The sequence below is a fragment of the Cyprinus carpio genome, chromosome B21 (genome assembly GCF_018340385.1).
Source record: "Cyprinus carpio isolate SPL01 chromosome B21, ASM1834038v1, whole genome shotgun sequence".
NCBI classification, from domain to species: Eukaryota; Metazoa; Chordata; class Actinopteri; order Cypriniformes; family Cyprinidae; genus Cyprinus; species Cyprinus carpio.
The window spans coordinates 17,293,111-17,307,999 of record NC_056617.1 but is presented as its reverse complement, the minus strand read 5'-3'; the positions used below and the strand labels follow the sequence as shown (position 1 = coordinate 17,307,999).

The following is a 14,889-nucleotide window of genomic DNA, read 5'->3' as shown; positions in this document are numbered from 1 at the left end:
TGTATTCCCTATTCACCCATGACTGCGTTCCTGTTTATGGCTCCAACACCATAATCAAATTTGCAGATGACACCACGGTGGTAGGTCTGATCAAGGACGACCATGAGTCAGCCTACAGGGATGAGGTGCAGCACCTAGCTGTGTGGTGTGCCACCAACAATCTAGAACTAAACACCCAGAAGACAAAGGAGATCATTGTGGACTTCAGGCGGACTAGGAGTCATGCACACACCCCCATCTACGTCAACGGAGCTGTAGTGGAGCGTGTGTCGAGGTTCAAGTTCCTTGGCATCCACATCTCTGATGACCTCACCTGGTCCCATAACACCTCCACCCTGGTCAAAAAGGCACAGCAGCGCCTTTACTTCTTACGGAGCCTTAAGAAAGTTCACCTGAGTCCCAGGATCCTTGTGGAATTCTACCCGCTGTACCATTGAGAGCATACTCACAAACTGCATCTCAGTATGGTACAGCAATTGCTCCGCATCTGACCGCAAAGCACTCCAGCGAGTGGTGAAAACTGCTCAACGGATCACCAGCACCCAGTTAACTTCCATTGAGGACATCTATCACAAGCGCTGTTTGGGCAGGGCAAGAAACATCATCAAGGATGCCTCTCACCCTAACCATGGACTTTTCACTCTCCTTCCATCCGGCAGACGTTACAGGAGCCTACGATCTCGGACTAGCAGGCTCAGGAAGAGCTTCTTCCCCGAGGCCGTGACCCTTCTGAACGCCACACCACCAATCTAACCGGCACCTACTTTATTACTGCACTGGTCAAAGTACTTTTTGCACTATTTGCACTACTCATATTTTGCACATACTGCACACTGTTCTAGTTATCGCACTGTAAACTAAGTTGTTACTGTACAAAGCACAGTAAACTATTCTATAAAAATATAATTACACTACTGTTTTTGCATAGAATTCATTTTAACAATACATTTGCACACTCATCCAACTGTATTTATTACCACTGTTCTCACGTTGCTGCTGTTCATAATGTGTATATATAATCCTACATTGCTCTGTTCATAATGTACATACAATCCTACACTGCATTCCTATTTATATTCTATGCATACTCTGCTCAATACTGTATATAGAAACCCCACTGTACATTCTGTAAATCATAGCTTCACTTATTCTGCACCTTTTATGTATATAAAACACTATATTCTTGCACTTCTGGTTAGATGCTAACTGCATTTCATTAGCTCTGTACTTGTACTCTGCATAATGACAATAAAGTTGAATCTAATCTAATCTAATAATACAAGACAATATTTTGCTTTGCATATTTTTTAATATTTAATATTTTTTGCAACTTTTCCATATTTTATGGAAAGTTGCATCAGGTCAAGAAAAAACACACAAGTCGCATTTTATTATTTCTTTCAGAAATAATGTAATTACTGATAATTAAATATGAATGACAAGAAACAATATTCATTATAAATTATAGGCCTATAGCAAACTTATTTGAGCCAAAACTGAACCTGAACCTCGTGGTCTGATGTACCTCTTATTCAGCATGAATCGTTTTCCACGAATGCATCGTTAGAAGCGGTGTAATATTTGGTTGCTAAACTATTATTATTCATCTAAGGCATGCTTTGTACTTCTCTCTTGTCCGAGTTTACCGTGTGGGAGGCGCAAACACAAACACTTGGATTATCATCGGTACTTTTATCCGTTTGGTAAGAGTAAGACATAATTCAAAACAGTCTATTTGTATTTGTGTACCTTCAAAATAACAGTGAAATGTTGTACTTTTGTAAGATAAAGAAAAGAACAAAAATGCACTTGCAGTCTCGCTCTCCGTGAACCTTGTCACACAGACATTAGAAACATATTTATTGAAGCCTTTAAGTGCCCAATTTTAAGTGTTTGCATTTTGCTTAGGCTATTTGACATTAACTGCATTATATGTCACTTTTGGAATGTAAATCAAAGCATGTTTAGGAAGATTAAAAAACACGACTTGTAGTCTGGAAAATACGATACAGCACATTATTTTGCGGACCCCCTGGCTTTGGGTCACGGACCACAGTTTGAAAACCCCTGCCTTAGCAAGAACAAGGACACAATAACAGTACCAAATAGAATAATGATTTATCTCTGTTTGCTCTAAAGTAGACAATCTTTATTACTGTTTGGAGATCATAATGATCATGCACATAGTTTTTAGTTGTAGCTTTTGTTTCAGGGTCAAAAGGGCAGGTTGTTTTATCAGAGACTGAACAACGTTTTGATACAATCTGCGTTTCATTTTCACTACCTTACATTGGCGACAGTCTTTGCTTGCTTTGAGGTTTTATAATGTGAACGGAAATTATGAAACCCAGCACAGCCTTCAGATTCTCTCAATTTCCTGCCATCATATTTACTGTTGAGATCCATGACTGCTGAGGTCTTGATTTTAACTGGTGTTCCCTATGATTCTGTCCTCGAGCCTTTCCCAATCTCACCCTCCCAGTAGGATATCATGCTCTCATGTTTCACATTATAAAAAATCGTGTTGTGTAAAACTTTGAAAGTTTCCTGTGAAATACACTCACAACGATACCAAGATAATTGCGGAAAAAGCAAGTGATTCTCTAGTGATTCTGGCCTCTCAAGTATTTTTGTGGAATACTGTCATAGAAATATTTTCCTCTCTGAACATCATACACAAAGTCATTAATCAGCCTCAGGGCAAGTCAAGACATGCTCTGCTCTGACGTGGCTGAAGTAGCAAGCACTCTTGCAGTGTTGCCATGTCGGTTTATTATAATCAACTTTATAAACAAAAATTTAGTGTATTTCACCTTCCTCCTTTTTAATGTTTCATGCAGGTTTATACTTATGAAATTAATAATCTGATCTGGATCTGTTCTTGATCTATATTTTGATGAGTCAAGTTGCTTATTTTAGGCTTGTTTTGTCTGCCCATGTTGCTTGGCTTTCTGGCATTTGCCAACACTTCACTCTCTCTCTCTCTCTCTCTATCTCTCTCTCTCTCTGTTGCTCAGTTAACATCACACTCTTGTTGCAAAACATGCAAATAACAGAGCAAATCCACCATGTTTAACAGAGCAAGCAGCCAAACTCCAGGATTTCCCAGTTTCGAAGGTTGCAGAAACACACACAAGACTATGTAATGGGAAGCACACAGAGAACCAAGTAACAAATGTGAATGCATAATTAATAAACATGTATAATTTAGATTTTATTGATCCAATGTGTGAATTCTGGGTATTCTGTTAAGCCATGCTAATAATTTTTATTCAGCAATATTTCACCTTGACCCAGTTTGAAGGTAAAAGAAGAAAGAAAGCCAACTGCTACGATTGAGTGATTTCTTTCACTGATAAGAAGGTCCATATGAGAATCAGTTAGGTGGATAGCATGAACATTTTGACCATGCAGACAGAAGATTTATTTTTTTTTGTCTGGTGTATTTTTTTCTTATATTGAATCAAACTCAAGTTCATTGGTGCAGACCTTTTTGGCAGGTGTGAATACAGCAATCGCACTCGGGTGCAGACCAAACCCCCGTACTGAGACCCAACTGAAAAGGTGGTCTCGGTCCTCTTCCAAACGAACTCTGGTACGGTTCGTTTAAGGTGCGAATGTGACCCAACCTCGATCCGACCCAATTGCAGAAATCACACTCAGAAATGGATAGATCACGCATATAGTGCTGTTATTTGCGTTTCAATGGCTTAAATTACTTGTTTTTACACCACAATGCTTAAAAACACATGCAAATGATGAGTTTTCGTGACCATGCCGCACAGCAACGTGACGCGAGCGCGTTAAATAGGCTAAAGCTTGCCGCAAAAATTACCATGACTATATGTTGGGGGAAAATAGTAAGGAGATATTTGAATTATTTATTAATAAACTATTTTTTTATGAGTCAGTTGATGATCCTGACTCGCCATCTCATCAGTGGACACACCTTTAGAAAGAAATGCATCATTACAGATTACATAATAATAAGAGTTTTGTAGTAATTTAAATTTTTCTATAGATATATTCATCATGTCTGTAAGGAAAATATTCGGTGGAAAAATGTGTTTTGGTGCATTTTGTTAAGCGCTCCTGTTCAAAGACCGAGACGGCAAGCGCATCCTATTTGTTTTCTTTATTTAAAAAAAAGCACAACGTTTTCTTGTTACTGTGAGTCCACACAAATAAAAATAGAACTTTACAGTTCGGAACCATGTATTATTCTAACCTATTATGAGCAAAAATGACGGCGTATTTAATTTGTTTCCACTGATGTCCTGAAGCGCGCTTGTCCGAATATCAGTCAGTATCTGGTGTGACCACCATTTGCCTCACGCAGTGCAACACATATCCTTTGCATAGAGTTGATCAGGTTGTTGTCTCCAAAGTGCCAGATGCCATCGAATGTGAGCATTTGCCCACTCAAGTCGGTTACGACGACGAACTGCAGTCAGGTCGAGATCCCGATGAGGACGACGAGAATGCCGATGAGCTTCCCTGAGACGGTTTCTGACAGTTTGTGCAGAAATTCTTTGGTTATGCAAACCGATTGTTGCAGCAGCTGCCCGGGAAGCTGGTCTCAGATGATCTTGGAGGTGAAGATGCTGGATGTGGAGGTCCTGGGCTGGTGTGGTTACACGTGTTCAGCGGTTGTGAGGCTGGTTGGATGTACTGCCAAATTCTCTGAAACGCCTTTGGAGATGGCTTATGGTAGAGAAATGAACATTCAATTCATGGGCAACAGCTCTGGTGGACATTCCTGCAATGTCTGTGGCATTATGCTGTGTGATAAAACTGCAGATTTTAGAGTGGCCTTTTATTGTGGCCAGCCTAAGGCACACCTGTGCAATAATCAAGCTGTCTAATCAGCATCTTGATATGCCACACCTGTGAGGTGGATGGATTATCTCAGCAAAGGAGAAGTGCTCACTAACACAGATTTATGAACAATATTTGAGAGAAATAGGCCTTTTGTGTATATAGAAAAAGTCTTAGATCTTTGAGTTCAGCTCATGAAAAATGGGGGCAAAAACAAAAGTGTTGCATTTATAATTTTGTTCAGTGTAGAAACAACTCAAAACTAAATAATTACTGCTAATTACAGTTTTTTTTTGTTTTGAATATATGAATAACTGCAGTTACATAAACAACTTTAGGTTATTGCTAAAAAAAAAAAAAAGTCTGCCGTGAAATGCAGAAACATTAAACAAAATAAAATTCAGCAGTTTATTTAAATATGGCATGATAGTAGTTTGGTAGTATCTAAATACTTTTGTGGATTTAGCATAAAATCCTGTTTTTGCAATCCCAGCAACACCTATTTGTTTTGTTTTGTAGTCAGTGAAGGTTAATCCAGTTAAACGTCTTATGATATTATGAGATTAATAGTCACAGCACTGCTCTGTGTGTATGTGCTCGGTTGTAAATCAGCTGGGAGGATTGGTGGCTCAAAGCCACAGGACTGAGATGAATGTTGTCGTCTATATATAGACATATATATATTAAGTGTGGCAGTACTGATATACCCATCCCAAAGGCCCCTGAGGACCCAGCAGGTTGTAAATCAATGAAGACCTGGAGATTGATGAACTACTTGAGAAAACGTGTAATCAGCTGAATTATGTTGGCTCTCACAGTCTTGAAAATAAAAGTGGTACCTTTACTAGAAATTAAAGTAGCTTAATGCAAAGGGAAAGTGCATGCAAACATCCACACTCATATGAAAGCCATAGGAAATTGTAATAATACATATTATGGAAAGTAAACGTCAAACACATAAAGGTAATACATCTCTCCATTCGTTCATTTTCTAAACTGTTTGTATGGATTAGGGTTGTGGGATGCATCTCTTGCCACTGTAGACAGGGAGACACCCTGGAGAATTGGCCAGTCTATTGAGAGTAGGTGGCGCTGTGACCAAATTCACATGGTATTCTCAAATCAATTTTCTATTGAGAAGTACGTGTAATGAATAATGCATTTCTTGTCAAAATATAGAAGCTTTTCCAAAATGACGACTTCCTCCTCGACATCTTCGTTAGTAACTTTTTTGGAATTATAGAAAAAAAGTAAGCAAATCTGTAAACTGATTCTTGAAAAAAACCAATGGCCATAGTAATAGACATGAAGATTTGGGCAAAATGATTACAAAGTTATAACAAGTTTTGGTCCATTGTTATGAAGCTTTGGCCAGTAGGTGGCATTGAACATCTAGTACAGTCAGGCTTGGTGTCAGAGATTCCAGCAAGTTTCACCATAGTATTCTACTTCCTGTCCGATCTGATCCCAGATTTGTGTCAATAATAGTTCTGAAGAGAATATAGTAAATATGTTTTTGAAATAAGACTTAATGCTCTCGAAGGCTGCATTTATTTGGTCAAAAGTACTTTAAAAAAAGTGGTTTTGTGAAATGTTATTGCAATTTAAAATAACTGTTTTCTGTTTGAATATATTTTAAAATGTAATTTATTCCTTTGATGGAAACACTGAATTATTAGCAGCCATTACTCTAGTTTTCAGTGTCACATGATCTTTCATAATTACAATTTTTCATAAACAAATCATTCTGATATGTTGATTTGGTGCTCAAAAACATTTATTATTAATGTTGAAAATAATTTTTATAGTGCTTAATATTTTTGTGGAAACCGTGAAACACTACCAAAAGTTTAGGGTTTTTATTTATTTATTACTTTTTTTTTTAACAGATTACTATTTTTATTCATCAGTGACAGTAGTGATAGTAATATATATTCCTAATGTTACAAAATATATATTTTAAATAAATGCTGTTATTTTTAGCTTTCTGTTTATATATATATATATATATATATATATATATATATATATATATATATATATATATATATATATATATATATATATATATATATATATATATATATATATATATAAATCTTTTATTCATTACAAAAAATAAACAAATTACACATTTTAATATCTGCTATGACTTTGCCACAAAGAAATAAATATAAATAGTTAATGGTTACTAAAAATGGATCCACACACATTTATTTTAGTGTCACATGTTCAGAATAAATATTTGAAATGAGATGCCCTTGCCAACATAGCATTTGCCAACACAATATATACATATTTTAGTTAAAATAATTTTATTAACCAAATCATTAGGTTTTATCTTTCTGCTGGAATATATAGTTCCTGGCAAGGTTAAATATCGAGATAAACAGATATTTGGCGTCATAACTGTATATTGCATGTTTTATCATTTCTAGAGTGGTTTTATTGAGTAATGAGCACTGGAACTTTCCATTTTATAAACAGTAAATACAGAAGGAAAGGGCTCATATGTATGTATGCAGCATAATGCATTTAGGCTTTGACTAAGTGAGAGTCCTTTAACACTACGGATGTATGGACGTTTAGATTATTAAAGTTAACTCACCACTTGTGGTCATGCTGTTCCCATGACAACCCCACTATCTATCTACTGTGAATAGATGCTGATCAGGTTAGTGATGAGTGTGTTTGTGTGTGACCGATGCTTGGCTACAAGTTCCACAGTGTCCAATAAGCAGCTTCATTTGTGCAAATACAATACTGATTATGATGATTTTCACTTACTTTCACTTTTATGCCTCACTTATGATTCACTCACAGGAACAGCAGCAGCATTGTTTCATTAAGCTCAATGGTGATGTGTATCATTTCTGTCACCAAACGGAACTGCAAAAATAATGAGGGTTTCCGGGGTTTCCATCTTCAAGTGGTTGGACAAACAGATAGTCGCACTCCAAACTTGTGCCATTGGTTGAGCCAGTGTTGGTGGTCAGAATGCTGAAACAAACACAAATATTTTATGCTCCTTAATATTTAGAAAGTGCGAGCTTCAGGCATACACACACACACACACAAAAAGAAAAAAAAAACATGTCGGTAAAAGTTAGGAGATCCTATTGATATAAACAATTATTTAGTGCTGTCAAACAATTAATTGATCAGTTGACCAAAATTAAAGTTTTTGTGTACATTTATTATGTATAAAAATACACACACATACAATATATATTTTGAAAATTATATACATTACATTTTTTTAAGTATATAAATACATGTGTGTGTATTTATATATACATAATAAATATACACAGTACACACACATATATTATGTGAATAAAAATGACAACACTACTATTAAATATTAAATAATAATTCAATAGTTTAGTTAATCTCTTTTTTTTGTATATTCATGAATGTTAAGCTGAGACAAAAAAATGTTTCAAATGTTAATATTGTTTCTATATTTACAGTCAAAATCCCAAAGTTCGCAGCAGCATGTCGTCAAGGTAAGTTTGTCCAGTTTTCAGTTTAACAGCCAGCATTGAAGTTTTCATAGACAATTTTGAAAGGGTGATTTAAAAAAATAATAATAATAATAAAATAAATAAATAAATTACATGAATACAAACCCTGTCAGGTTAATGTGAGGCTACTCATGTTACATTAACACAAATTATGACTAATGCATGTATAACTCAGTTCGGCTAAATGTGACAATTCAGTCATCGTTTACTCACCAAATCTTTGTCTGACTTTCATTCTCCAGTGGAAATCAAAAAGAGATGCTTTGGCAAATATTCACACTGCTACAGTGTTTCACATGCAGCATGCACAGAGACCAATGGCTGTCATTTCAGGAGCTTGACATGAACATCGTCAACACATCTCTTTTTGTGTTCACAGGACATGAAAGACACGAGTTGTGTAAATCATGACAGAATGGTCATTTTTGCCTGAACTTTTTCTGTTAGCATGAAACTCTCAAGCATGTTTAACTGCATTTATGTCTGTTTCTTTAAACCGATGATGCAACTCCCTCTTGAAGTCTCTTGTGAAAGCTGCAGCTCAGCAGCTGCTGTAACATAAATGTCGGTGCTGGGATCACATAGTGTGTGCCTGCGTGTGTGTTTGTCGCAGCCCGGCTTCACCCAGTCCCACCTCACCGCGCTCCCCCTCGTGGCCGATGTTCTCTGCCCCCTCCAGCCCCCAGCTGGCCTCCAGCACCTCCAGCGAATCCTCCCCCGTCAGGTGTGTGTCCTGCTCTGGCCTGCTTAGGCAGCTATCTATAGCAGTGCAGTATTCTAATCGTTCAGTGTTAAGCTTCAGCTTTGCACATTCACACCTTCCCTCCTCACATCTGAGCATATACATCAACTAACTTCATCACTCTGATGCACTGCGGGGAATAATATACCGTTCTTTATGGGAAGTGTCATTTCTGTCATTGAATAAACTGTATGTATGATCAGGGGTGGACCTGTTGGGGGTCTTAAACACTTCTGGTCATTGCGTTCAAGAAATTAACATATATGTCTGTGATTGGCTACATTGCTCAACGCTGCAAATATCTTTTGCCAATATCAGAGGGGGCCCCTGATTTCACTTACCTCGCTTAAATGTTAAGTCCGCCCCTGTGTATGATGATGTATTTCATGTTTAATGATCAGAATAAATGTGCACCAATCAAATTTTGGTTGCACTTTATTTTACAGTACGTGTACATACAGTGTACTTACCTAAGAAAGTACTGGGTTAAATAAGGTAACTGCATAAGTTGAGGTTAGTTTTAGGGGAACGTTCAGGGTTATTACCTAGTTATTACCCAGTTATTGTAATTATTGTGATAAGTACACGTGGAACAGGACTGTAAAATAAAGTGCATATTTTTCTTAAAGGTGCTGTATGTAAGTTTTTGACTCTACTAAAGCATAAAAATACCATAATATGTTTGTAGATATTTAAGAAACATGCTAAGTTAACATACTTGTTTATCTGAAAAACAATGCTACAGTCAGTTATTCTTTGAAAATGTGTGTTCCGGGTCGGAATGACGGTCTCTGTTTTGGTTTGTGAAACCCACCCAAAGCCAGTTTACCCAATTGTATTTCGGCACCCCGGGTTGCTAGTTGGCAGAAAACACAGCACATTTCATTCATCTTGCGCTCGTTCCTGTTTGTGTCGTCAATCTGGCAACCTGCCTGTGTGTCAAGTCTGAGGAGGAGGGGCCAGGTGAAAAAACCCTCTCCAATATTTTGAATTTGGACTGCAATACCTAGTTCAACCACTCTGTGTCAATCCTACATACAGCACATTTAATCTTTACTCTGGTACTACTGTGGTGATAATATGGTATATTAATGTACAGTGGAGAATACAGTTGTACTTTCTGCTACTTTTTTATCAGTCTTATTTAACTGTTATTCAAAAATTATATATACATAATTCACAATATATCTGTACCATAATGGTCATTAGCTTATTAGATTTATTATTATTATTATTATTATTATTATTATTATTTATCAGTATCAGTAGTTATTGTATATTTGCTCATAGCCCTTATTTTTATTTGTATATTACCTTTTCTGTCTTCTAGAACTCACTTAAATTTAATCTTTAAATTTAATAAAGTAATAATATTCATCCATTAAGTAAACCTTTTCTTCATACTGTACATGATTATTTTGATTTGTAATTCACTTGTAGCATTTAAAATGACTGATGTTTTATTTAGTGCTTTATTATTAATTTGTTTTATTTTTTTTTTTTTTAGACAAAACAATATCAAATATTAATATTAGCCAGTATTTTCATATGGGTGCATCTCTATTATATAATATGGGGCATAATTACATACAGTATTTACATGCTAACACAAGGTATTTCAAAAACCAACATGATCTAAATATTTAACTAGTAAAGGATAACATTACCCCGGCATCATTTTCAACAAGCTATGGTGATATCATGGTACTTTTGAGATATGTTTTATTTACTGATGTTAAAGCACTGAACATTTGAAGTCAAGTCAAGTTTTTTTTTTTTTTAATGAATTTAGTGCATTAGCCTGCTTAAACATGCGTGCATTTGGAGCAGTTCCAGCTTGACGTACCACATTCAAGTTTATTTTTTTTTTTTTTTTAACTCTATGGGCCCTATCATACACCTGGCGCAATGTGAAGCAAGGCGCAGCGCAAGTGTGTTTGCTAGTTTCAGTCCAGCGCCGTTCGCATTTTCCCGTCCAGCGCCACGTCATTTAATTAGCAAATGCATTTGCGTCCATTTGTGCGCCCATGGGCGTGCTGGTCTAAAAAGGAGGTGTGTTCAAATAGCGCATTGCTATTTTAAGGAGCTGAAAATAGGCTGCGCCATAGACCAACTCAAACCTGGTTTGTATTATGTCTGGATGTTTTTTTTTCTTTGTTATTTGAAGAGTGTGTTAGTATAGGCGGGTCCACAACGCGCGCGCACGCTGCTTATTAAACACAGGGATGCACAGCAGCACATGCCAAATATTAAAAGTTAAAGGATTCCAATACATTAGAATTTTTTGTAGGCTTATTAAATATAGAAAATGCCTACATGTCATAATGGATAGTAATCGCATGTATCAGAATTAGGCTATCTATTTGCTTGCACACGAGCAGCTCCGTTTCATCTCGGTGACGCATTCTGTCTTTGCGCTTGCCAAATTCCGCCGTGTAAATAGCAAATCCGTCATGGCACTAGCGCAACTGGCTCTTAAAGGGAATGGAATATCTATTTTTTCTCATTAATAGTATAGGGACAACCCATTTAGACCATGCGCCCAGGCGCGCCAACCGTTTTTCTGTCGTTAAAATAGCAAAAGTGGATTTGGACACGCCCTGAGTGCACCTGCACCATGCGCGTTACACTTTGCGCTAAGATCATTAAAATAGGGCCCTATGTCTTTGAATTACTTTCATGTAGGTATTTTTCTTATACTGATTGCAAATAAATGAATTAATCTGCAAATTATGCACTTAATTTAAAGTTTTAAAAGATTGATGTGTGTGTGTGTGTGTATATATACATATTTATATATATATTTGTATCTTCTCCAGTCCTCCGCTACGGAAGGCACGTGCACTATATGCCTGCAAGGCTGAACATGACTCTGAGCTGTCCTTTATCGCAGGCACCATATTCGAGAATGGTAAGTCCCCAGCAAGGGGGATCTCCATCTTTAGCCCTCAGTGGGTGTATTGCATATATCTGGTTAGCTAAGCAGGTTAGAGGCTTTAGCGTCGGCATAAGAGGAGCAAACTGATATCTCTGCTTTGTTCCACCTTTTGCCCCTTAACAGGTATCAGAGCTCCAAGCTGCCACAGTCTGACACTTGACACCTCTTAGCAGTAGATCAGATTATTGTTTAATGAAACCTCAGGTGTGTTCACAGCCGCTCTACTGCTAGAGCAGATAGGGCTGGGTAAAAAAAAAAAAAAATGATTTCTCGATTTTCATCGATTCTCATTTTTACTAAACTATATTGATTATCAAATCCATCCATTAAATTACAATAAGCTTACCGCTTTGTTAATTTTGATGTGAAACAAAGTCTCAGATTTCAAATTCTGTCCATTTTATTACACTATTTAAACAATAAATACCATTTTGGCACTGTTTAATGTGGATTATTACACAGCTCTCTGCAATACTTGATTCTGATTGGTCAGTCACGACATTCCGAGGTCATTTTCTCCGTTAGTAATTATATGCTTAATGTATCACTCTGCTGCCGCTGATCAAGGTTTTGTGTCTAATTATTTACTTTTGTGACAAGCAGCCGTGTAATAAGCAGATCACTGTAGCGTTCAAGAGAAGCGGCAGTGCAAAGCGCACGTGAACTGATCATCTCTTCCGCTTTACTACCAGTTACAGCACAAAATAAACACAAATAATCATTGGAAGGTGTGTTAAAAGAGAGTACAACTTACCGAAATCCGTATCCCTTCTCATAGATTCACTCAATCAGTGTTTCAACCTCAGAAAGATGTCAATATAAACAATACATCACGTAACATCACATATTCAGTGACCATAAACTCGTTAGTCAGCTAGAAAAATGAACTCTACTGAGGAGCATTTTGCTAAATATATGCACCATATAACATATTCATTACAATTTTTACTATTCTTCAGTATTTAGTTTGTTTAAATAAATCCCTCATGTATTTTTATGACAGCCACCATTTAAAGGTTTATATTTCAAAAAATGAATTGGAGTAGAAATTTGCCTATGTAATTGTAAAGTTAGTATTATAATGTTGTTATTATAAAAACATGAGTGTAACTTAAGTGTTTGTAAACAAATCAGTTCATTTCAGTCTTCATGTAATGCAGCACCAACTAACTCTCATGTATATTTTACAGCATTATGAGATATTTTTGCTTGAGAAAATTTGCCATGTTCTGTACCTGATGCATCCAAAATAATTGATATCGTATTGAATCACAAGCTTGTGAATCTAAATCGAATCGTGAAATTTGTGTCAACACCCAGCCCTATTAAATAGAGGCTTCAAAATGCTTCGAAAGATTATTTGTTAGGCCTCTTTGAGAGATACAGTCAACTTGATTATTTTTAACGCTATCTCACGACCAATTCGCATGTATTTTACAAAGCAGCTAATTCATATGAATTGGTATGACCTCACTCGTATGATTTTGTACGATTGTCTAGACCCCAGTGACGGTTAGGGTTAGGGGTAGGCCATACATACGAATTGGGGAACTCATAAAATACATACGATTTAGCAAAAATCTTATAAATTCGTGAGGGTGAGGATATACGAAATTAGCCACCTCGTAAAATATGTACGAATTGCCATGAAATCAGGTTGTTATTATTTGTGGGTGATGCTGCACATAGAGTCTTAACTTGAATCTGGAATGGTCCTTATTCCTTTCGCACTGTGGAAATAGAAAATAAACGGGATAAAGTTGTCAGTGGCAACCAAAATGATCTTCCGTTTGCATCTTTGTCTCTTAGTTCATCCGTCAAGGGAACCAGGCTGGCTGGAGGGCACCTTGGACGGGAAGACGGGGTTAATTCCGGAGAACTACGTGGAGTTTGTGTAGCTGGGAGTCAGTGAAAGCGGTGAGGCACAGAGCCCGCTTTTGAAAACAACTGAACTTCAGTCAGTCAGAAGAGCCGAGTTCATATGCCTGAGGGTGTCTGTGTGATAGTATGTTTTTTTGGCAACTGTGGCGTTCCCCTAGCGTGAAATTGTTCCACGCATCCCACAGTGCATTGCCGTTGTTTAACACAAAGTTCAACGCAAAGTAAAAGGGAAAGTAAACAAGCCCTGGGACCCAGCTGTTGCTTCTATCTCGGCCACAGTCAAGCAATTGCATTTTTAGGGGCTCGTTATGAATTATGGATGTTTTTATTACCATTATTGTTTTTGTTTTTTAAATAATGCTTTTATATGTGAGCACTTCCTGGTTCTCCATGATGTAAAATGTGTGATGTTTCTAGGCAGTCTGAGGCTTTTTGAATGTCTTTTGTATCCTTCAGGTCCTCGCAGCTGTTTGGTTGAGAACTACTAAGAGATAACTGTTAATTATGCACTCTTTTGTATATCGGGAAGCATTTAAAAAAATATTCAGAATTTTCTCCTTTCTTAACATGTAAGTGGAAAAGTGTAAATTATCTCAATGTGAATTAACGTCATATGTAAACCACTCTTATTTAAGCATTATCTTGGATGAGATTTGTGTTCGTTTGGGGTGTATTAACATTGTAAATAAGTGATAATTGATGAGGTATAATTTTTTGTAAAATGTGAATTATATATATTTTTATTGTAGCACACTAACTTAATTTTTGATAGCCTAATTGATCTTTTTAATTGTTTTTTTTTTTTTTTTTTTTTCTGAGCCTTAATATTCTTTAGGATGTCAAATAAATGAAAACATGGTTCAGTTGTTTAGATTTTTTTTTCTATCAAATAAAATAACGTTCATCAAATTTCCATTTAAACATGTTTTTTTTTTTTTTTTTTAATAACAAAACTGCTTTGAAGTCTATTTGGACCTGGGGCC

General features: G+C 36.5%; 1 protein-coding gene across 5 annotated transcripts in view; it reads left to right on the top strand.

Annotated features, from left to right (window-relative positions):
- LOC109070285 (rho GTPase-activating protein 26-like) overlaps nt 1–14,701 on the top strand; it is an 86,261-nt gene extending 71,560 nt beyond the window's left edge. For 2 of the 5 annotated variants that reach the window (XM_042748393.1, XM_042748392.1), the window contains exons 21-24: nt 8,292–8,327; nt 8,959–9,069; nt 11,907–11,998; nt 13,835–14,701. In XM_042748393.1, coding sequence (XP_042604327.1) covers nt 8,292–8,327; nt 8,959–9,069; nt 11,907–11,998; nt 13,835–13,923 — 328 coding nt within the window. In that variant the 3' untranslated portion in view covers nt 13,924–14,701. The remainder of the gene's footprint in view (nt 1–8,291; nt 8,328–8,958; nt 9,070–11,906; nt 11,999–13,834) is intronic. The other 3 variants (XM_042748396.1, XM_042748395.1, XM_042748394.1) reach the window with 2 other exon arrangements.
- Nucleotides 14,702–14,889: the final 188 nt, after the last annotated feature.